General features: G+C 51.5%; 1 protein-coding gene across 3 annotated transcripts in view; it reads left to right on the top strand.

Moving 5' to 3' along the window:
- Positions 1-22794, top strand: part of PRKN (parkin RBR E3 ubiquitin protein ligase) — a 534126-nt gene that overhangs the window by 322031 nt on the left and 189301 nt on the right. For all 3 annotated transcript variants that reach the window (XM_054722613.1, XM_054722614.1, XM_028132921.2), the window contains exon 6: positions 6771-6886. In XM_054722613.1, coding sequence (XP_054578588.1) covers positions 6771-6886 — 116 coding nt within the window. The remainder of the gene's footprint in view (positions 1-6770; positions 6887-22794) is intronic.

Genomic DNA, 22794 nt, shown 5'->3' with positions numbered 1-22794 from the left:
CGGCGAGAACGGCCGTGCCTGCGGTGGACCTGATGCTGGGCTCCGGATCGCAGTTCATCGGGCCCCTCATTGCACGCGTTTGCCGCGTTCATGGACTGACGTGGAAGCCGCTGGGTCACATGAGCGGACGTGAGCCCGGCTTCCACGGTTTATGGGTCCCTGTAGCCGTGAGCTGCCTGCGGACACGCGCCCAGTGTCGAGGGCGCACTGTGTCCGGGTGTTCTCAGCGTGACTTTCTGTTAGAGCAGGAGGCGTTAGATGCCTCTCCAGGCTCATCACAAACAGCGTCCCTCCCCTCCCCCTCCACCCCCACCTCCATCCCTCCTCACCCGCAAACGCCATAGCCTAACCACAAGCATCTCCTCTGGGCTGTACCTGCTCCATGAGATCCCGGGCCGAAGGCAGGCCCCGAGGTTGCTTCCCGCTCCTGCTGTTCCCTCCGACACCCCGCCGAGCGCCGGGGGCAGTGTTAGCACCTGCGCACCGAGCATGGGAGGAGGAGGAGCTCAGTGCCGCGTTCCTAAGGTCACAGCGGAGTGAAGGCTCCCCCTCTAAGATCGCGGGCCTTTCCACAGTTAACTGAACGTTACTCACACCGAGCACCTCTGCATCCGCATAGTGAGGAGCTTTAAGTCAGAGGAAAAGGAATTGAAGACAAAAATAAAATGTAGTCCGTTTAGGGCACCATTAGCAGTTGTGATATTACTTTTGGTCAATCAACCACATTAGGCAAAACAGCCAGAAAGGAAATAAATGTGGTCTGAAGCAGCGTCACCTACTGACAGTCCTGTAACCTCATGGTCCCAGAGGGACAGGGATGGCAGGGGTGTTCCCTTTCCGTGTGCCGCTCTCTCTCACTAGGCACTGCTGGCACGACCGGTCAGCTCGCCCGGCTGTGGGCACGACCGGTAAGCTCGTCCGGCTGTGGGCACGACCGGTAAGCTCGCCCGGCTGTGGGCACGACTGGTCAGCTCGCCCGGCTGTGGGCACGGTCTGTAAGCTCGCCCGGCTGTGGGCACGGTCTGTAAGCTCGCCCGGCTGTGTACACGAACTGGTCAGCTCGCCCGGCTGTGGGCACGACCGGTAAGCTCGCCCGGCTGTGGGCACGACCGGTCAGCTCGCCCGGCTGTGGGCACGACCGGTCAGCTCGCCTGGCTGTGGGCACGGTCTGTAAGCTCGCCCGGCTGTGGGCACGACCGGTCAGCTCGCCCGGCTGTGGGCACGACCGGTCAGCTCGCCCGGCTGTGGACACGAACTGTAAGCTCGCCCGGCTGTGGGCACAGTCTGTAAGCTCGCCTGGCTGTGGGCACGACCGGTAAGCTCGCCCGGCTGTGGGCACGGTCTGTAAGCTCGCCCGGCTGTGGGCACGGTCTGTAAGCTCGCCCGGCTGTGGGCACGACTGGTCAGCTCGCCCGGCTGTGGGCACAACTGGTCAGCTCACCCGGCTGTGGGCACGACCGGTCAGCTTGCCTGGCTGTGGGCACAACTGGTCAGCTCACCCGGCTGTGGGCACGACCGGTCAGCTCACCCGGCTCGCCTGCTGAAAGTCACCCGCAGCTGCCCTCCCGTCCAGATGAAGCCGTCATCACGGGAGGGGCGGCACCCTTTCTGATCTGGCCCGCCCGCCGTCCCCCATGACTGTCTCTCCTTTAAAACCACCTCCTCAGTGCGTCCCCAGGCCCGGACCCGTCACTGCGCTGTGCCTGTTCGCCTTTTTGCGTCGTCGTCTTGGTTTAAAAACTTGATTTAAAAAGAGTACGTGCTTCTGTGAACCTGCACTGCTCTAAAACATTGTCTCAATGAAACAGGCGCTAACCTTTATTCACTAGTTTTATTCGTCTTAGTTTTGTCGGGTTTATAGGTAAGTTTACAAATTATACTTTATCTCCTTCCTTTTCTAACGAGGCAGCAAGATAAACGTAGAGAGCTGCAGACGCTATTAAAGTGTGGCAAGCGCTCCGCTGCGCAGTGTCGTCCGAGAGGAGGTGTATGGGGGCCTGTGCTGCCCGCCATAAAAGAACAACTAAAAGAAGCTTTAAATTCTTTGTGCTAACGCTACGAGGACTTTTGAGGGGAAAGTTTAGGTTCCAAGTCTGAAGTCATTTGAAATGTTTTAAAGCTCGGATTTGATGATTGCTCAGGATTTCTCTTTGCTTGTAGCCAATTAAACCATGTTCTCAGCGCGTGAGTTACTGCTAGGGGAGGGGCACTTCTCCTGCCAGTCCAGCCAGATGCGCACTCTGCGGTCCGCGTTTCTCAGCCCCCGGCTGTGGGAGCAGGGACAGCAGGGACAGTGTCAGCTGGGGCACCCGTCCTGGTAGATTCAGCACCAAGAGCAGCAGCAGCGGGAAATGGAGGAAGTCGCAGAGCCACGCCAGGAGAGGAGCCCAGCCGGGATGCAGGCGGCCGGGGCCCAGAACGCCCATCTGTTCCCAGGGCTGGGCCCGCACCCAGCGGGTCCGGCCGTTTCTGGCAGATGATCGCCAGCTAACAGACCACTGCCTGAGTGCCTGTCCCAGAGGTCCACTCTGGTCACCGGTGGGAGGTCACAACATGAGCACTTCAACCTCTTATTTCCTCCGTGTGAGACGGACACTGGAAAGCTCTGCCCACGCGTGCCACCGCACACGCCGCGGACGCCTGCGTGTCCTCTCGGGCCCACACATCCTGAGACAGGAAGCCCCTGCTCCGGAGGCGTGAGGAGCCGTGTGGCCACGGCGGGGTCTGCCAGTCGGGCTGGGCTGCAGACTGAGAGCCAGGGCGCGCCCAGTCACGGCCTCCGCCCATGGCGTCACACACGCCGCTGCTGCCACGTCGTGTTTGGGGGAAGTTACAGCCCCGGCCAGCACTGGAATGTGCTTCCCTGGGGCCAGAGGCTTTTAGACTTGGACATTTTTAGATTTTAAAAAGGCTGTGCAGTTTTTATATTTTAGCTCTGAAATATCTCCAGGAGTGTCTATGCCCTGTCACTTTTAAATTATGTACATAGTAACTTTGCAGCGAGAAGTCTGACTAGTCACACCAAGTTGGATAAATATAGACTAGAAATAGTAAGTCCCTGTCAGGTTTTGCCATAAATGAAATGTTACACCACATTTAGAGAAAAGAATCGAAACTGTGTTTTCAGCACCTTTTGAATTTGAGAATTTCATTTTAATGTTTATTACCTATTACATTGGCCTAGGGAACAGACGAGGTTTATGCTTTCAAATTGGCTAATAAAGTAAAATTTTAAAAAATGCGTTTGAAGTGCAGCAGTAGCTGAGTTGGTGTGAACGGCGATGCTGTTAGACTGACCCAGGGGTGCAGTCGGAAGGCCGGGTGCTTGCTGCAGGGACGCCCAAGCCACGCGCTCCCTGCTGAGAAAGGCTTTAGGGTGGTGCATGCGTGCACGCCTGTGTGTGTGTGTGTGTGTGTGTGTGTGTGTGTGTGTGTGTTTACATGCACACAATGCATTTATTTGTTGTGAACCAACAGAGGGACTAGCAGAAGGTGGTGTTCCTCCTGGTGACCTTGGCGGTGGCCGTGGGGGATGGGCAGCAAGTGACCGTCTGCAGACCACGGCCCTCATCTTGGGAGCGACACCGCCGAGCTCGGCCCGCCGCCGAGAGGCTGTACTAACGCCTTATTAAGAGAAGACAAACTTACCATTGAGCATCACAGACTCACTCACTGTTGAGGTTTGATCTGTTTAACGAGGCCTAACCCAATTTTCCCGCTGGCATTGTTAAATGAGCAACGTCTGCAAGCATTGTGCGGTCCAACGAGTTCCGTAGTCGTTTTGTATCCAAACCTGTATCATTATTCCTGATTTTTATTATTATTTGTTGTTGTTCATCTTCCCTGGAGGATATTGTTCCATTGGTGTGTTTTTCTTTTAGAGGGAGGGGAGGGAGAGAGAAAAAGAGAGGGAGAGAGAGAGAGAGAGAGAGAGAGACGTATTTAATAGGGCTAGTAATTTCTGTTTTAGTTTTATCGCATCATATGAATGACGGGAGCTTTCCGCAGACCTGTGCGTCTCACACCATGATCGGTGAACACTCCCTCGCCCCGGGAAGGACGTGGGCAGTTGTCTGCGGGGTTTTATCTGCTGGCCGAGCCCTGGGTGGTTTGCTGGTGGGGTGTCTGCCGGTGGGTTCTGCAGCTCAGAGGAGACAGAAGCGCGGCCTGTGTCTGTGTGTGAAGCCCCGTCCCGACGGCCCAGCCCAGCCGTTCTGCAGGGATTGCCCTGTGCTGTGAGGGCGGGTCCTCATGTTGACGAGAAGCAGTGGCCGCCGGCCCACGTTCCCAGGGTCGGCGCGCCCTCCACCCTGCTCCTTCGGCGGGCAGGAGTTGCTCTAACTCCTCTCTCAATGCCCTGAAGGATCTGCAGCATTTAAAGGATGAGTGAAAAGGGTAGCATTTGCCTGGCTGGTGCTGCTCAATCGGTTGAGCATTGACTCATGAACATGGAGGTCACCGGTTCGATTCTGGCCAAGGGCATATGCTGGGTTTCGGGCTTGATCCCCAGTGTGGGGCATGCAGGAGGCAGCCAATCAATGATTCCCTCTCATCATTGATGCTTCTCTCTCTCTCTCTCCCTCTCCCTTCCTCTCTGAAGTCAATAAAAAAATATTTTTAAAAATGAAAAAGAAGTGCAGATCCTTGGTCACTGTCAGGACTGCTGATCTAGGAACCCCGGGCAGGGCTGCAGGGTCTGGCTTACCACCGCACCCCCCCTCCCCCTGCCCAGGAGTTTCCGATGCGCTGCACTCAAGACCCGCAGGTATCGCTCACTGTGCTCAGGGCGGGGGAGAAGGAGGCCGGTGTGTCGCACACAGGGAAAGAACAAGCTAGGGGCACTGTGAGATGTGTAGAGGGACATCGGCCGCATCTGTTAAATCCATTGACTTTCATGTAAGAAATACACTGAGTGGCCAGATTGTTATGATCTCTGAACGCATAATAATCTGGCCACTCAGTGTATACCCTATATAATAAACGGCTAATATGCAAATTGTCCCCTCGACCAGGAGTTCGACCAGCAGGCAGGCCGGCCAACCACCCATGTCCCCTCCCCCTGGCCAGGCTGGCCAGACCCCACCCATGCACGAATTCATGCACCGGGCCTCTAACACACACACACACACACACACACACACACACACACACACACACACAGATTATTATGTTCAGAGCTCATAATAATCTGGCCACTCAGTGTATATCAGATGCTTGGCCTACGCCGGGCCCTGTGAGGATGCAAGTAGGAGGAAGACGTTCCACAACCCTCTCAGGATCGGGTGCAGGGCAGTCAGCGCCTATTCACAAAATCCGATTGGCCACGTGTGTTGATAAACTTTTCTTGGTTTGCAGCTACATCCATTCACGTGTATGTCGCCGAGGGCTTCTTTCAGGCAACAGCGTGGAGTTGCGAAGTGCAACAAAGCCATACGGCCCCAAAGCTGAAACCACGGACTCTCGCAGCTGTGAGGGAAGTGGGTTGACGCCAGGCCTAGTGTTCAAGGGCACATACCTACCCTAGGCCACCTGGGCCCCCAGCGGGGGTCCCGCCCCCGGTGAGCTGTTTGTGGAGGATGCCTGTCATCACAGACAGTGTAGCTCCGTGGAGTGACTCTCCTGGAAGATGCAGAGACGGACGGGACGCACAGCCTCCCCGGCCCAGCACCTCGGGGAACGAAGCGGGGAGGGGTGTGCACAGACATGGAAAGAACAGGAGGAAGAAATGAAGAAACGTAAATAGAACATTTTGGTTGCGAAGGGAGGGTATTATCCATCAAAAGACCGTGACTCCTGTGAAAAGCTGAAATGAAGGGTGTGCCCACCGCTGAGGCCCAGCCGGCTGGGTGCCACTCATGCACCTAATGGCTGCCGGTTGGATTCCCTGTCAGGGCACGTGCCCGGGTTTCGGGCTTGATCTCTGGTAGGGGGCGTGCAGGAAGGAGGCAGCCAATCGACGTTACTCTCACACGTCAATGTTTCTCTCTTCTCCCTTCCTGTGTCTCGACAAATCAATAAACTATTTAAGAAAATAAAAATAGAGTAAAATTAAATGAAAAAGGAGTGTGTGCAGAACAAGAGTAGGGAAATGAATGAACAAGGTGAGAGGTACATCCCAGCTGCCGCCGGGGGGGTGGGGCCGGTCCCCCCAGGATTCTGGGGTGCTGGAGAGCAGGACAGGGATGGGGCTCCGCATGAGCTGGGCGAGTCACGCTCTGCTCCTCCGTGCGGCGGCGTCGGCGTGCATGCTCCTGAGAGCAGGGTCCTTCCGCTGTCCTTCCCTCTTGCTGCTCACTGGCCAATGGTGTCGATATGCTGTGAGAAAAACAAAAGCCCTGGGTCTCGCCCGGGTTCGCCTGTGATTGTGGGGCTTTGGGCCAATCAATGCATGGCTCTAGGTATCCCTCTCCTCGTCACATGACGCTACCTCAGGCTTCCTCCTGCGTCCACGTGGAGTTTGTCCATGAGACGCACTTGTCCGTGAGGGCCTTGCTCCACGGGGCACAAGAGCAGAAGAAGGGAGGGCTAGCAGACCTGGGCCCTCTTCAAAGGGCGTCCCTGACTGCAGCCCAAGGTCATTCGTTCCCCTCGAGAGATCTGATGCTGACTTAGTTCTAACTCGGACCTAATGAGGAGCCCTTCTCCTGCCCCGATTCCCCAACATTTAAGAAATTTCACTGTGTGGGCTGCGATCGTCTCCTGTGGAAATGTTTAGACGGGGAAGCGCCAGCTGCCTGCTGTGTCTTTGATCGTATTTCTCTTTCTTGCAGGAATTTTTCTTTAAATGTTCGGCGCACCCGACCTCTGACAAAGAAACATCAGTAGCTTTGAACCTGATCACCACAAACAGCCGGGACATCCCCTGCATCACGTGCACCGACATCAGGTGAGGGCCTGGAAACACCATCACACCGACTCCTCACTTTCCCCAGAGCATGGCCTTCCCAGGGGTCTCTCCTGAGGGGAGGCTGCCTGACTTTGGCACTATCCGCCTCGCTTGGGTATATTTTAACGGAAAAGACCTCAAAATGCCAAATCCTTGCATTGTGCAGCTTGCTCAGTAGTCAAGTAGGATCCTAGGATAGAAGTGAGATGACTTCTATCTCAAAACAGACTCAGGGGTAGAGATGTTGTCATGGATTCATGCTTGGGCTTTTGTCATGGACTCATGCATAGGATGTTGTCATGGACTCATGCATAGGATGTTGTCATGGATTCATGCACAGAATGTTGTCATGGACTCATGCACAGGATGTCATGGATTCATGTGTAGGGATGTTGTCATGGACTCATGATAGGGATGTTGTCATGAACTCATGATAAGGATGTTGTCATGGATTCATGTGTAGGGATGCTGTCATGGACTCATGCATGCAGATGTTTTCATGGATTCATGTGTAGGGATGCTGTCATGGACTCATGCATGCAGATGTTGTCATGGACTCATGTGTAGGGATATTGTCATGGATTCATGATAGGGATGTTGTCATGGACTCATGCATGGTGATGTTGTCATGGACTCATGATAGGGATGTTGTCATGAATTCATGTGTAGGGATGCTGTCATGGACTCATGCACAGGATGTTGTCATGGATTCATGCACAGGATGTTGTCATGGACTCATGCATAGGATGTTGTCATGGATTCATGTGTAGGGATGCTGTCATGGACTCATGCACAGGATGTTGTCATGGACTCATGTGTAGGGATATTGTCATGGATTCATGATAGGGATGTTGTCATGGATTCATGTGTAGGGATGTTGTCATGGACTCATGCACAGGATGTTGTCATGGACCCATGCGTGGGGACGACACTAATCCCTGCATGAGCACACCCCAATACTCTACATTGTGCTTTGCTAATTGTGAGGGTTTTTTTCCAGCTAATGCTTTATATTTTAATTTAGAAATAATTCACTCACAATAAAATTTCTTAACTGTTAGAAAAATTTATCCTTATGGTTAGTAAGATTTTAGTTTAATTCTTTCCAGTATCCTGAGAAGCCTGGGTATTTGCATGTACATATGGGTTGTGTATGTGTGAATGTGTACACATGTAATGTATGCAATCATGTTATATATGTAGTTTTGTATCTGCCTTTTCCATTTAACATGGTACCTTTTCCATTTAACTTTTCCTACGATGAAATATTTTATGAAAACAAGGAGCGTGTTTTTAATAAGCGTCTAAGATTCCATCACATGGGAATACTCTACTCCTTTCCCCTTTGCTAGTAATTTAGACTATTTCCAGTGTTGTTTTAAAATGTACATATAAATGGAGTAAGACTGAAGTCCAAATCCTCTCATGTGCTTCGAATGTAAAGGCACAGTCATAGGCATCGGCCTCCGGGTCCTCATAAAACCCCAGAACTGAAGTAGGAGATGGGTCAGGCTCTGACTGGCTCTGAAGGTGGGAGCCGCGCTCGGTCACAGCTTTAAAGCGATCGTGTCATTTGAGAAAACACTTGTTTGTGGGTCCTGTCAGCTAGCAGGTGCAGGAGTAACAGAGGAGGTTTTCGGGGCTCCTGCCGTCCAGACCACGCCCCGGTGCTGGTTAACATGCGAAAACATGTGGAAGATCGAAGTGCCATGCATTTCCAGACGCTGGCGTAAAATTTCCTTCAGGTGTGAAAGGAAAACACTGGCGGGAAGTGAGATCCAAAGTCAGCTCGCAGCAGAGGGAGCCGAGAATCACAGAGCCCCGGCCCATCCGTGTGCCCTGCCAGCTACCGGCTGCCCGAAGGGGAGGCCCGCTGACGGCGTGCAGAGTGACCGAGGCCGCAGTCCCACTGGTGTCTCGGCAGCGGAGGATTTAAACCAGTGTTTCCGACCTGAGTTAAAGAATGCAACAAGCAGAAAACAGATTGTTTTCATATGGAACACTTTCTCCTTAAAAACCCTCCTGGATTTAACAGAATTTTCCAAATCTGAGCAAGATAAAGTAAATTTATCAGCAATCAACAGCCTTAAGGCGATATTAGGAATAAGGAGGAGGTTAAGGCGATATTAGGAATAAGGAGATTAATGGGATTTTAGGAATAGGGAGGAGAGTCAAATCTCTGCGTCGAACTCGTAGGATCCAGATCCTTCAGCTGTATTCCTGGGGGTCAGTGACATGCAAAGAGCAGGACTGTTTTATCAACACGGAAGCTTTGGAACGTGAGCCTGTGGCAGTGGGCGGCCTTCCTTTCCCCCAGTCACCCGGGGATGTCGGGTCTGAGCAGCTGCCCCCGCCTGGCTTCCTGGACACATCGCAGGCGCCTCGGCATGAAGCTCACGGGCTCACCTCTTCCTTCAGCGGCGGCTGCGGGCGCCCAGCAAACCCACCCGGACCAGCGCCGCCGCCGCTGAGGTCAGCCTTGCACGCGCACCCTCCTGGGTCCTCGGCAGTTCATTGTCTGATGGTGGGTGTGAAGAAGCGGCTGTATTTCTAAAGCCCCCCAGTGGCCCTCGCCTGGGCTGGCGACAGGGAAGCCTTATTTGTATGGCCTGTTTTCAATGGAAGTGAATGCCCACAACGTCTTGATTATTTCTTTTATTTTATTCAAGAGCCTTTAAGCAGCTCATTTTACTTTGAATAATATTGTAAGTGACATGTGCATTTGTTTTTAATTGCAACTTAATCCTTGTAATTAGCGATTGATTATCAACCTGGTGAGGGGAGCTATTTCCATTGCAAATTGTATTTGCGCCGGTTCACGTCCTCACGTTGTAAAGAGCCGGGACAGCCGTTAGTGCTGGCAGCGGCGTGATCTACGCTGCTCTCCGAAGACATCGCACGCGCAGCGAGTATTTCCCATGACATTTAGAATCGGGTATTTACAGATTTGTTCTCTGCGGCTTCAGAACTCACAGAGCTGATTGCAGCCAAATCAGCCATCGTCTCAGGAACCCACATGCAAGCAGATTATTTGTTGAAGCGAGGCTCGTGGTGTGTTGCTTCTGTTTCTCGTTAACATGGCAAATTCCGCATCAGAAGAACACAGCCGCAGACCCTGTTTCTGAGGTGCAGCGGGAATGACACCCCGAGCATTCTGGGTCCAGGCGCTGTGCGGCCCTGACAGCGCTCACGCCCTGACACCCACACGCTCACGTGCGGAAGTCCCTGCGCGGGCACCAGCCTCCGACATCAGTGCACGGCGTGGCCAGTTTGTGCAGCGTCTGTGGTCTTAGCACCTCTGTCATCAGAGATACCTTACAAAGTCAACCTGCCCTGACCGGTGTGGCTCAGTGGATAGAGCGTCGGCCTGCGGACTGAAGGGTCCCAGGTTCAATTCCGGTCAAGGGCATGTACCTTGGTTGTGGGCACATCCCCAGTGGGGGGTGTGCAAGAGGCAGCTGATCGATGTTTCTGTCTCATCAATGTTTCTAACTCTATCCCTCTCCCTTCCTCTCTGTAAAAAATCAATAAAATATATTTTTAAAAATAAATAAATAAATAAAAATAAAAAGTCAACCAATCTTCCCTGGGCAATGTGCTCAGTGGTTAGAACATCGGCCCACACACAGCAGGGCCTCGGGGTTGATTCTCTGTCAAGGGCACATACTTAGGTTGCAGGCTCAATCCCCTGCCCCAGGGTGCGTGCGGGAGGCAACCAATCATTGTGTCCCTCTCCCATTGATGTCTCTCTCTCCCTCACCCCCCTCCACCCCTGTCTACTTTCTCTAAAAATCAATGGGAAAAATATCCTCAGGTGAGGATTACAACAACACAAAAGCCAACCACCTGCTCACTTGCATGTGTATGTTGAGCTGATGTAGCTCAGAAGGTGTCGCAGGGGCTTCAGGCTGTGAAGAGCGCTGCTTACGGGACACAGGGAGGGCAGATGCCAGCTGTGCCCCCCAGCAGTCGAGCGTGTGGTGGGAAAGGGCTGGGTAGGGCCAGGGGACCCTGGCAGCCCCTCCCGGTGCCCCCTCAGTGTGCCGTTGCTCTGCAGCAGGAGCCCAAACTCACTTCCAGGGACTCTGTTGCTTGGCCGAGACCGAGTGGAAAGTAGACAGGAGAGCCTCTGTGCAGTGAGTGAAGCAGGGCATGCGCCAGTTGGCCCACCTGCCGTTTTGTACACCCGGCCAGCGGTGCCCACACCACTGTTCTGTGGGCACACCTCCTCCTCGCACGCTACTCAGCAAGGGCCGGACCCTGACCCTTGACCCCAAAGCCAAACTCCGACACGTGGTGCTATCATTGCTGGTCTTCACATCTGGTTTCTTCCCCTCAGCCATTTTGTTTAAAATGTATTTTCCTATTTCCTTTCTTTATATTAAAGAAATGCAGTTGCCTGTGAGCGTCTTGAAAGTTGCCATATAATTAAAGCATTCGACGTTTCTCTACAGATCATGATACTGTAACTGAGAAATCTCCCTCTCCTGGCAGAAGTCAGTGGTTTTGATAGAGTGTTCTCACCTCTAACTGCTTTGTAAGTTAAATGAATGACTATTTCTGACAGAATATTACCCCAAGCACTGATTTTTGCTTCACTCAGAGAAACTTCCTTTGATAAACATTTTTACAACACAGAAAGCCCTCGTCAAATAAGTTATTTTTATGTATACATATTTTGGAACTTCCACCATTTCGAGGCAACAAAATCAGAAGTTTTCTCCATCTTGTGGTATGAATATAAATTTATCTAATTAAAAATAGAACTTGCATTGAAAGATTCTTTCTATGAATTGAAATATTCCAAAAGTTAAATTATGGATTTCAGAATGAAACTTGTTTGTCATTTGATTTCTCATCATTGAATGGAGTCAGATCCGCCTTCACTTTTTAGGAATTAACCCAGTTTCTTCTGGATGACCTTTTCTGGTGATTTATATTTACTTAAAGTTTGAGAAGCTGGGGGATTCCATTAATTGAAGAATTTGCTGAAACATTGCTAACTGATTTTGAGCAAATTTAGAAGATTCTTGTAAAATAATTAATACAATTGTAGTGTAGGGAAGAAAAAAAATTGTTTCCTATACTCTCCTCGGTTCTCCAGCTGAAATCCCGACAAAAGACAGATGAACAAAAACAAACTAAGCAGAAATTTATAACCAGAGCAGCCCACATACACGTGGGAGAACCCAGAGATGGGTAACTCAAAGAGCTGGTTAGAACTTGGGCTTATACAGGGGTGGGCAAAAGTAGGTTTACAGTTGTAAGTACACAAAACAGAGTTTATTCTGGTATTACTATTTATCAGTTATTGTGTGGTTTTCCATAAAAACAACTGTAAACCTACTTTATACCCATCCTGTATACCTTCTTAATCAAAGAGCAGTCCCTTTGTGGAGAAGCGACAGAACAAAGGAAAGAACTTGGAACTTCTAGGGCAGCGAATCGTGGGAAGGTAAACATATGGGGGATCTAATGGAAGACGAGGGCCAGTTAGGCAATTATGTGATGTAGCCGTCTGCCTCTGGTGTCCCCATGGCTGATAGCGGTCTAGAGGTGTCTCCAGTGATTAAATTCTGTCCTTCCTGGCAGAGAGCGGAGGGGACACCATTACAAAGGCGTGTCCTGCATTCAGGCAATACCTTTAGGGAGAGAGAGCGTTTCCTATGTCTGCTTCCTCCCAGTGGGCTGCAGCTCCGAATAGTCCCGACGCCCACATGGCAGGTCTGGGTGAGGCGCCTGCTTCACCTTCAGCAGGCTCTCTCCTCCAGCATCGGATTCGCCGCCACAACTCTGCAGACAGGCTTACACGTTGCGACAACAACTCCTTCTTTGCTTGGTGCAGCAGTCCAGCCCTCTCGGGCGGGAGCGGGGCGGTTCACACAGCAGTGTGTTTAGGGCTGGGCCTTCTCGGAAGTGCGATTGATGAGGGCGGCAAGGCAGGCAGCGCAGCTGGCGCCCAGAGGCTTTCTTACCCGGCATCAGATTTGTCACGACAGCTTTGCAGACATATTTGTGAATTTTGACAACTACGGCTTCTGCTTTGATTGTAGGCTGGCTGTCACATTTGTTGAACGCAGTGACAAGTTGCACACACACCACAATTACTTCCAAGCAGGTTCCACAAACTCCTGACTTCAGTGAGGATGTTGTTTTTAACCTTGATGCTCTTTTCCACCCAAATATATATTCATGTTGTCACTTTAAAAATAATACATTCCGTGTGGAGCTTTAAACCAAATTGTCAGTAGAACCCACAATGTCAGGTCATTCACGATCAAGAAAATACGCTTCCTTCCAAAAGTTTCACTCTGATCCAATGAATTACATGGAAAAACTGAACAGTTATTGGAATGGACAGACTTTCTATTTTTAGTACAGTGATGCCGATAGACTACGATTCAGTTTAACTTTTCATGAAGTTCTGCTAAGCAGGCCAATGCCAACAGCTATCACCTCGCTTGTGCATGCACAGAAAACTTGGAATCCAAACCGAGTAAATTAATTTAGAACAGTCACTTGATCTAAATGGGAAACCACACTTCACTGAGTAATATGCAAATGTGCCTTCTGAGCTGCGGCTGAAGTCGGGTTTCGGAGCTCAGAGCTCAGCGTTCTCGAAATAGCTCAAGCCTGGTGCCTGCCAGCTCGGCTCCAGCAGGTGGGCGAGTCTGGTCAGGGCTATTTAGAAGCCCCTCTGGCGGGTGGAAGAGTCGAGTAACACCAACGCCACGTCTATGTTAAATCCTTACCTTTCCTGGGAGGTGGAGATGGTGGTCAGCAATACTGTGGTTTATAATAACAAAGCCTATTTGACTTTTGCCGCTGCCAGAGCCTCTCAGACCCTTAGAATTCCCCAAGGTAAGAGCCACAAAGGTGTCCGGTTGTTAGGAGGTGCCTTGGGACCCTCCTGGGACGGGGGCTGGTCTCCAGGGAGCCACCATGGGCTGAAAGGGTCGGAGCTTCCAGCCCAGCCCGGGGGGGATGTTGGGACGTGAGACCGTTTTACTTATTTATTAGGGACCGAGGCCTGTGAAGGGCAAGAGGAAGAGGCTAGACTGGCAGGAACGATGAAGGAGACACGGGCCTAGCTAGGCCCTGGCCCACTGCGTGGGGCCTCGGCACTGAGCGTGCCCTGCGTCCCGGGAGACCAAACCTAGACACTACGTGGCACCTGGCTGAGTCTCCAGCGACACTGCCCAGGGACAGGGGCTGGTTCAGGTCCGAGGAGCTGACAGCTGGAGGCGCCTGCTGACCACATGCCCGGCAGTGGGGGGGAGGGGGGAGCAGCGCGTTGAGAGGGGACCCAGGGGGTGCCCCTCCATCTCTCCTGGACGCTGTAGGCCAGGGGCCGGAAGAACCTGAGAATTCCGAGAAAAGGGATGGAGGACAATGTTAGGGAATAGAGGGAACACTAAGCATTTCTGGACGAGAATCAGCAAATAGAATCTCTTTAACTTACTCTGGTAATTGCTATAAATACCAGGGCATTTCATTCAGAGGAATAACACACATTTTTTTTAAAGCAAAATTAGTCCAATTCAAGGTTCATGTCATGATGTGAATAGCTGTAAAAGAAAAACAAAGTTTTATTCATTCATATTTTATAAATACCATGATATCGTGATATTGATTTGATGTAGAAACTATTGTAAATTTTTATTGTTAAGTTTGACATAAAGGATCACTTAAAATAGAAAAACAACATAAAACATACTTAAATCACCAAAGTATGTATTTTAAAACATTTAGAAAACAAACTTCATAATTTAGTTCTACGTTCTGGTGTGGGACGTGTTCTCAGAATGACCCGCCGTGTGGGCTTCACAGCGAGAAGCTTCCCCGAGGCCTGCTCCCCTGTGGCCTGTGCCCGCTCCGACCCACGACCCCGTGGCGCTTTCCTGGGCGGAGCCGCCGGACTGAGCTCAGCAGGTGAGCCCAGATGTGGCAGCTGCTGGGGGACCACGTGGCGCAGGGCGCTGCCCTGGCTGCGAGCTCGCTTTCCGGGGAGCTGGAGGTCCGTGTTGGTTCATTGGTGAATTCATCGTCTTGGCCTTTTCCCTCCCAGTTTTCTAGGTGCCATTTTGTGCTTTATTTTTTCAAATAAATGTGGAAGATTTCTTTATATGTCAAGAATGCTAGCACTTTTCTGTGTGTTTAATAAATGTAAATATTCCCCCCCTTGTTATTTCTCTTTGACTCTGTTTTGAATGTTTTCCTATCCAAGTCCTAAATTCTTATGCAGTCAATTATCCCTGATTTTGATTATCCTTCCCTCTCAGGGACTTCTTTGCCGACACTGAGCTATTAATTTGATTTACCTGTGCTGTATTCTGGTGGTTGTACAATTCCATTTTTTTAAACATTTGATTCCTTGACTTTCCTAGTACCTGTACTGAGGAAGCTAAAGGACCCCACTTTTATTATTATTACTGTACTAGAGGCCCGGTGCACGAATTCGTGGACCAGTGGGGTCCCTCCACCTGGCCTGCACCCTCTCGAAATCCAGGACCCCTCAGGGGATGTCAGACTGATGGTTTCGGCCCGATCCCCACAGGCCAGGCCAAGGGACCCCACTGGTGCACGAATCCATGCACCGGGCCTCTAGTATGCATATAAGATCACTGGTTAACCCCTTCCCGCCCTCCCCCTTTTCCGCTTCCCTCTGAGATTCATCAGTCTGTTCCATGTTTCCATGCCTGTGCATTGTCTGCCCCCTGGTGGTCAGTGCATGTCATAGCTACCAGTTAAATGGTCGACTGGTTGCTTAGGCTTTCATATAGAGAGATTAATTATTCTAACACCATCTATCAAGACATCTCACTGATTTGAAATGTGACGGTTCACAGCCTGGATCACAGAGGCATCTGTCTCTCTCCTGGATGACTTTGGAAGCCCCTCTTCAGTTACTCACTCTGGGCCGGGCACACAGTTCAGTTACTGTACCTTTAAATGAAATTTTTATCCTGGTTGAAAAGTCCCTCTCCAATGGCCATCTCTTCCCTAGCATGGTTTGGCTATTATATGATTTTCTTCCTCAGAACAATTTAAGTGCTATTTTTTATATCTAGAGCAGAGGGGCACAACTCGAGCCCCCCGCCCCCGTGTCTGGGGGCCATCCCCTTTCTAAGACCAACTTGAACTCCATTTCAATGTGGCATTGATTTTAACTGGCAAGGATCAAACATAAAATGTTTTTGTCAACTGGGAGACATTGTTTTGCTTTAAAAAAAAAATCCTAAAATTGCAGGTTTGTGTGTCTGTGAGCTGCTGGAGAGGTGCTACCATTTAAGTCTCTGCCCATAGAAGGGGACACCGGTAATCTGAACCGGAACCAGAGAGGAGGGAGTCCTTCTTTCATTTCTGTTAAGCTTTTTGGCTGATCCATTTCACTCACCAGCTTAAGGCTGGTTTGACCTTGAGTCCCTTCCAAATTAAGTGACAGTGTCTCTACTTTTGGACACCTCCTGGGGCAACCTGCAGGGAACTTTTCTTTCAAAGACTAATTTGCTGACTGGCTGGCTAAAGAGAGAAGGTTAATAGTGTGGGGACTCTGTTTACAGGCCATTAGAAACAATTAGCACGTTGCAGAGATGAAAAGCGCCTCCACTGATGCCGCTGCCAGGAGGCAGGACGGCAGGAACATCTATTTTTAGCACCTAATCAAGAAGACTTGGAGGTCCCATCCTCTCTTGCCAGACGATTCCATCTTTTAATTATCAAGGAAAAAAGTGAAGTCTTCATTTCCCCCAAGCTAAGTTCTGCCCTCGGCAACTTCGATAGTGACTTGAAACCCTATTCACTGATTTTTTTTTTACAAAAATCTGCAATCTTTTCTTAATATTCTAATTTCTGAATGGTTTCCCTTTCCTCCTAAAAATATGCCTTTGTGCCAAATGGGCAGTCTCCTGCAGCCCCTGGAGCTCACAGCCCTTCTGGTCTAGTTCGAGCATCTTAGCCAGCTGCGCCCCCCCCCCTCCCCCTTTTCCTCCGACACAGCCTGCTGCCCTTCCCTCCTGGTTCTGTGGGTGCAGCTCTCACCCTGTGAGACACTGCTGACCCTCTTCATGTTGTTGCAGAAGACCCAAAAGAAAAAACAAGCAACGCTTAGAGAGTTTGGAGTTACACTTTAATATTCACCGGTGGGCCCAGAGAAAAATGAATTCAAATTCTGAGCAGAGCAAGAAGCACAAGTTTCCTTTTTATTAAAGAGCCAGCCCTATGTGTGCTTCGTGGTCATCTCGCTGGAAGCTTGTGGCCTGGAAAACAACACAGTTCTATCCAATTAAAAAATACACCTGGCAGGGCGTGAGAGCACGGGCGTATCTAGTCTCTGGCCTACAAGGTCAGACGGCTACATTTATCTTCCTCATTATTCAAGCAGGCTAGAAAGCAAAGTTATTCTTGCAGAATAAGGGGCTGTCTAAAAATAGCAGAGTTGACTCTACAGAATAAGGGACTATCTAAACAGCAGAGAATTTCAAACAGTATTACAAAACTGGGGTTAGCCTTCTCAGTGTGGTATTTGAATCCACCACATTTTCTGTCGCCATGGCAATGTCCCGTAACTGTCCCCCAGGGGGCGTGTCTCCATCTCTAAGGCCTCACAGTCCCCTGTGGACTTGTGGGATTTTATCAGCGCCCCTATCACATTTGCATCGTAAATGAAGGGGCAGGTAGGACGCGGGGAACCAGCTGGAAGTGTAAGAAATATGAGTCCTGCTGTGAGCCATGATCGTTTTCTTCAGAGTGAAGGAGGCACTTCTTCCCTGGCTGGAGCTGACCTGCCGACGCAGCCGAGTCGCCAGCCCCTTGGCATCCCGCAGGCCTTTGCCGACTCCAGCCCGCTCACCTGTGAACTGCCCACCCGGCACTGCCTTTGGCTATTCCCCGTGACCCCGGCCCAGCACTTCACTCAGCCCCTGAAGACCCCTAGCCTCCCGCCTGTCTGACACTGCCCTCTGCCTACTCTCCTTTGTCCTCGTAGCTGTCTAAGCAGCTGGCTTGGGGGGGGGGGGGGGGAGGCAGAGCAGATTCCTGTGGCTGACCCGCGGCTCTCCCATGCTGCCGGCAGGACTGGAAGAAACGCTCAGGTGGGATTCAACCCTGTCTCCGCTCCGTCGGCTCGAGTGGGGACAGGCAGCCGGACCCACTGTTGGTCCGGTTACAGAACCTCTGGTTTTCCCGCTTGGCTACGCAATTCTAGAAGCGATCAACACGCGGTCGGGTCCATTCGTGGTTTCTGTGCGGTGCGCCGGCCCGTCACTGCCTGGTGACGGGTGTGAGGCGATGAGACGGACAGTGGGACTGCAGCGCTCATGGGCGCGGGGCTCTGCGGCCAGGCAGGTACACGTGGGGACGCCGCTGCGGTCACGGGGCCCAGGCCCTCGAATGCTCGCACGCCGCCTAACGATGAGCCGCTGCAGATCAAGCAGAAGAACGCGTTCTCGGGGAAAGGCCCCGGGGCCTGGCAGGCTGACTCTCGGTCGGGACAGACCCCCAAACAAAGACCACAGTTCCGAACTCCTACGGCTTTCTCTGTTTAGATTTCTCAGGGCCAGAAGGAAATGTTCACGCTCCACCCATGTGAGCCCAGAGCAAGCGGTGACTATTTTAACCATGGCCTGGGTCTTCCCATGTCCTTTGTCCATGGTCATATAACATGTCTGTAAACATGTACACTTATACATGCCATTTGCACATATATATTTCGCATAAGCACAAACACATGTACACACACGTATACAAACCATGCGCGCCTGCACACACAGACACACTCAGATCCGTGCGGTGCACACAGGCGCGTTCATACGTCTCGGTGACACCTGCAGCGATATTCGTCTTGGGGGAAGGAGATCACAGGTCGTGCTGAACAAACTGTGCCGCTTTCCTCTTTGCCAGCGTGTTTCTCATGTTTCGCAGTGTATCCCGGGGAGCCCCGTAGGCAGGGACCGGAGGCAGACCTCATTCTTACCGTGGCCCCGCGTGGCCCGTTGCACAGGAACGCCTTCAGCTTTGCTCGGTGTAGACGTGGCGATTGCATGCTTGTTCTCCTCCTCCGAGTAACGGCCAAATTAATAACAGTACGCGTGTGTCTTTCAAGCCCTCCCAGGATTTCTGCGGAACTGACTTCTTGGAGGAGATTTTCTCCGCCATAAAAATAACGGAGTTCTGAAGAGACGGGCGTGTTTCGCTGGCTCCCAGCGGGGCGGGGCGCTCACGCCAGGGACGGCCTTGAACGGACGCCGCATCCGCGCGCTCCGCGGCGCATGCATTCCCCATCGTAGAGGCCGCGGCAGGTGTCGGTCTCTCTTCAGTATTTTATTGTGTCCTCTGTAGGTACGTGTGTATATAACACACACAAATCTTCATCTGTAAGTAAACTCCGTTATGTCCATCGAAACTTCTCTTAACGATTCTGAACCAGCTGTCATTGGCGCAGGAGCCCCTCCAGGTAAATGAACGTAAACCTGAGCACCTCAGAAGCAGCCCAGACACGAAGCTCTGCAGTTCCAGCCGATTTAGGCTGCAAGGCCGTGTTCTCGATGCTAAATGTGCCTCTTGCTGAAATACTGAGGATATTCTGACATCTCTGAGGTAGGCAGACTGGCTACTTGCGTTTTAAGGGGAAAAGTGACACATTTTACTCATTTTGTTAACAAATATTTGTTGAGAACTTACTAAGTAAATTCTAAGTACTGTAAGGAATGAAAATAATAATTGAACCAAGGTCTTTACCTTAAGAACTCCCTCCTCACCCTAAGGAATTGATGGGAGGAATAATGTACAGAAACTTAAAAATATTTCTAGGAACTTGACAAGATGGTGGTCGATGTTACAAAGGGTAAGGAGCCTGACCGCCGTGGCCCAGTGGTTGAGCGTCAACCTATGAACCACGAGGTCACCGTTCGATTAGTGGGTTGTGGGCACCATCCCCAGGAGGGGGCGTGCAGGAGGCAGCCGATCAATGATTCTCTCTCATCATTGATGTTTCTATCTCTCCCTCCCTTCCTCTCTGAAACCAATAAAAATATATATTTTCTTAATGGTAAAGGAAAGCTCATTCACTCGGGGAACCTACATCTACAACGTGACAAGTACATGAGCACAGACATTGGTTTGGTTCTACAAAAGAGGGACTATCATCTCTGCCACAAGGTGGGTGTTGGTGCAATTTGAACGGAAGCTTGAAGATCAGGCAGGACTCCCGTGGGTGGAGGAGGAGAGGGCGTTGTAGATGGTGGCCGTGAACGAGCGAAGAAATGGAAACGAGATATTTATGTATCGGCACATCATCTCTAGCTGAGTTTGGTGTACGTGAGAGAGAAGTCGAGGATGAAAGGAGCGGTAGGTTAACGTGGAGTGTGGCCGGATGTGAGTGCAATCTGAGGAGCTTGTCTCCTGTGTGATGGGAGCTGTGCAAGGTCAGGGAGCAGGGAGCGTGACCTTCCTCCGCTAGGCTTTCCGAAGAAGACTCTGCCGGTGCAACTGGAGAGGGGCGGGAGGATGGAGGGGAGAAAGCCAATGGGAAGACGATCGTGCTAATTCCCAGAGAACATTCTCATAGACCTTTAATTAGAACGAGGCAGCGTTTTTATAGGTTCTACTTGGCTTAAACGGAGACAATAATTCTCTTGGAGAGCCATCCGGGCTGTATCATAATTTCCTGATGAATGAGAAATGAAGTTCAAGCTATTGGATAATTAGAATGTAGATTAAAAGAAATATTACAAACCATCAAAGTTGTTATTACTTGAGGTTCTGACATCCCTGAACCTGGGTAATGGCTCCTGCAGAAGAGACACGTTCCACCAGCTCCCGTGAAAGTCATGTTCAAGGCAGAATCGCCATCACGGACCAGCTGACGGGAACCCCGTGGCGATGAAGTGCGGAACTCCCCAGGCAGAACTGGGAAAGCGCGGAGCCAGCACCTTCGGTGAGATCAGGAACTGGAGCGAGTAGGATTCGAGTCCCTGATTTGAGCACTTCGTTTTATTGTAGTTTTGTTATTGTTTTATGTGTGTTTTTAAATTTATATGTTTTTTATTGATTTCAGAGAGGAAGGGAGAGAGATAGAAACATCAGTGATGAGAGAGAATCATGGATTGGCTGCCTCCTGCACGCCCCCTACTGGGGATGGAGCCCGCAACACAGACATGTGCCCTGACTGGGATTGAACCATGACCTCCTGGTTCATAGGTCGAAGCTCAACCACTGAGCCAGGCTGTTGAGCACTTTGGACTGGGACGCACCGATGAGGACAGCGGGAGAACTCTCACAGGTCTTCCTGAATCCCGCGATGCTGACGCCGCTAACGATGGTGAAGATGGTGTGGGGGGAAGAACCGTCCCTCTACCCTCAATGTCATTTCGCTCGTCTAATCATCACATAGACAGGAGACAGATCAGCAAGAGAAAATGACCAAATTTAACCACATACGTATGTCCGGCCACCCCACAGACACAGGAGGTTCAGAGACAGAAAGGGAAACTGAGGCACGGGAGACACTCTGAGTTGAGTGAGGTAATGCACCAGAAGGTCATTGCCGGAGAGAACATGTGCAGTGGCTGCCAGCGTGCCCTGCCTGTACGTACGTAGGAAGGCATTGCCGTGGGCCGGGCTCCGCAGTGAGTTCTCCGGAGAGGGAGGGAGGGAGCGGAAATGCCTCTTGGGCCGCAGTGTCGGTTGCCTTTAGCTCAGTATCATCTGCACCCGCTGAGGCGCACCCCGGGGTGCTTAACTGTTATTCAAAGTATGTTATACTTTTAGTAAATTATATTTTAAATATATAATAACCTGGACTAATCACTTGATGATTCTCCTACTACATTTGTGCCATCATCTGTGTTCTCAAGGTACTTTCCATCGGCAACATGGAGAGGGTGGAACGGCTGTGGAGGGTGGGCCACTGCGGGTCTCCCCGGCTCCCGTTCAGCGGCTCCAGGCGGGTGGCCTACAGCCGACCGCGCAGGAGGATTGGCACAGATCAGCCCCCGCCCGAGAGCCAGGCGTCAGACATTCCCCGCGGCCTGCGGCCTCTGATCCTCCCGGGAAGGAGACGGCTGCTGTCCAGGCTGTGGCTGCTCCTCGTTTCCTCTGCCCTCGCTACGGGGTCTATGGTGTTCTCCCCCGCAGGCCCTGCCAGAGGGAGGGGCGTCCTTCCTTACCACCCACGCCCACTCCCACCGAGAGCACCTGGTGCGTCCGTGGCGAAGGCGCCGGAGCCCGTCGCGGCTCTCGCTCCGTCTGTGCAGCCCTGGCAGTGGCAGGGGGAGGTGAGCTCTCTCTGGTGCTTGACCTCGTCATGAGCCTCGACTCTCATCCCTCTTCGTCCAGGGACCCTACTGCCCCAGGGGCCTCGCTGGGCCTGGTTCCGAGAGCGGGAGAGGGTTCAGGTCAACGGGAGTCGGCGCTGCCTTTGAGCCCGTGTTTCCTGGGCACCTGGGCGGCCAGGCTTCTCAGCAACGTGACGCCCCTGACCGGCTGGGCTGCTGGGCTTTGATGGCCACGGGCCCGTCTTCTCTCCTCGCAGAGCAACGAGCCTCTTCTCTGTGCGCTGGTGGCGGGAGGCCCAGTGCTCCTGGTCTTGTTTGGGAAACACGTTTGCACTGGGCCCTCCAGGACCTGAGGCTCCCCCACCCCCGGCCCGTGTTTCCTGAGAAAGCCATTTACATGCACCGGCTCTCACGTCCATCTTGATAGGCCCCACTCCAGAGTGGGTTACACTGACAACGCAGACATATTTAATCTTCTTCATATAGAACTCGAGGATAAAAGGTCAAAATAATCCCCATACAAGCCATGTTTCTTCCCTTGCCTTCAGATAAAAATGCAAATCGTTTCCTTTGAAGTCTGTAAATGCAGCCAGCACCCCGTGTTCTTGATCGCAGGAAGTAGGTCACGGTGAG

This window comes from Eptesicus fuscus, chromosome 10 (assembly GCF_027574615.1).
Source record: "Eptesicus fuscus isolate TK198812 chromosome 10, DD_ASM_mEF_20220401, whole genome shotgun sequence".
NCBI classification, from domain to species: Eukaryota; Metazoa; Chordata; class Mammalia; order Chiroptera; family Vespertilionidae; genus Eptesicus; species Eptesicus fuscus.
Note: the sequence above shows the minus strand (reverse complement) of the source record. Positions and strands in the feature narration are given on the sequence as shown.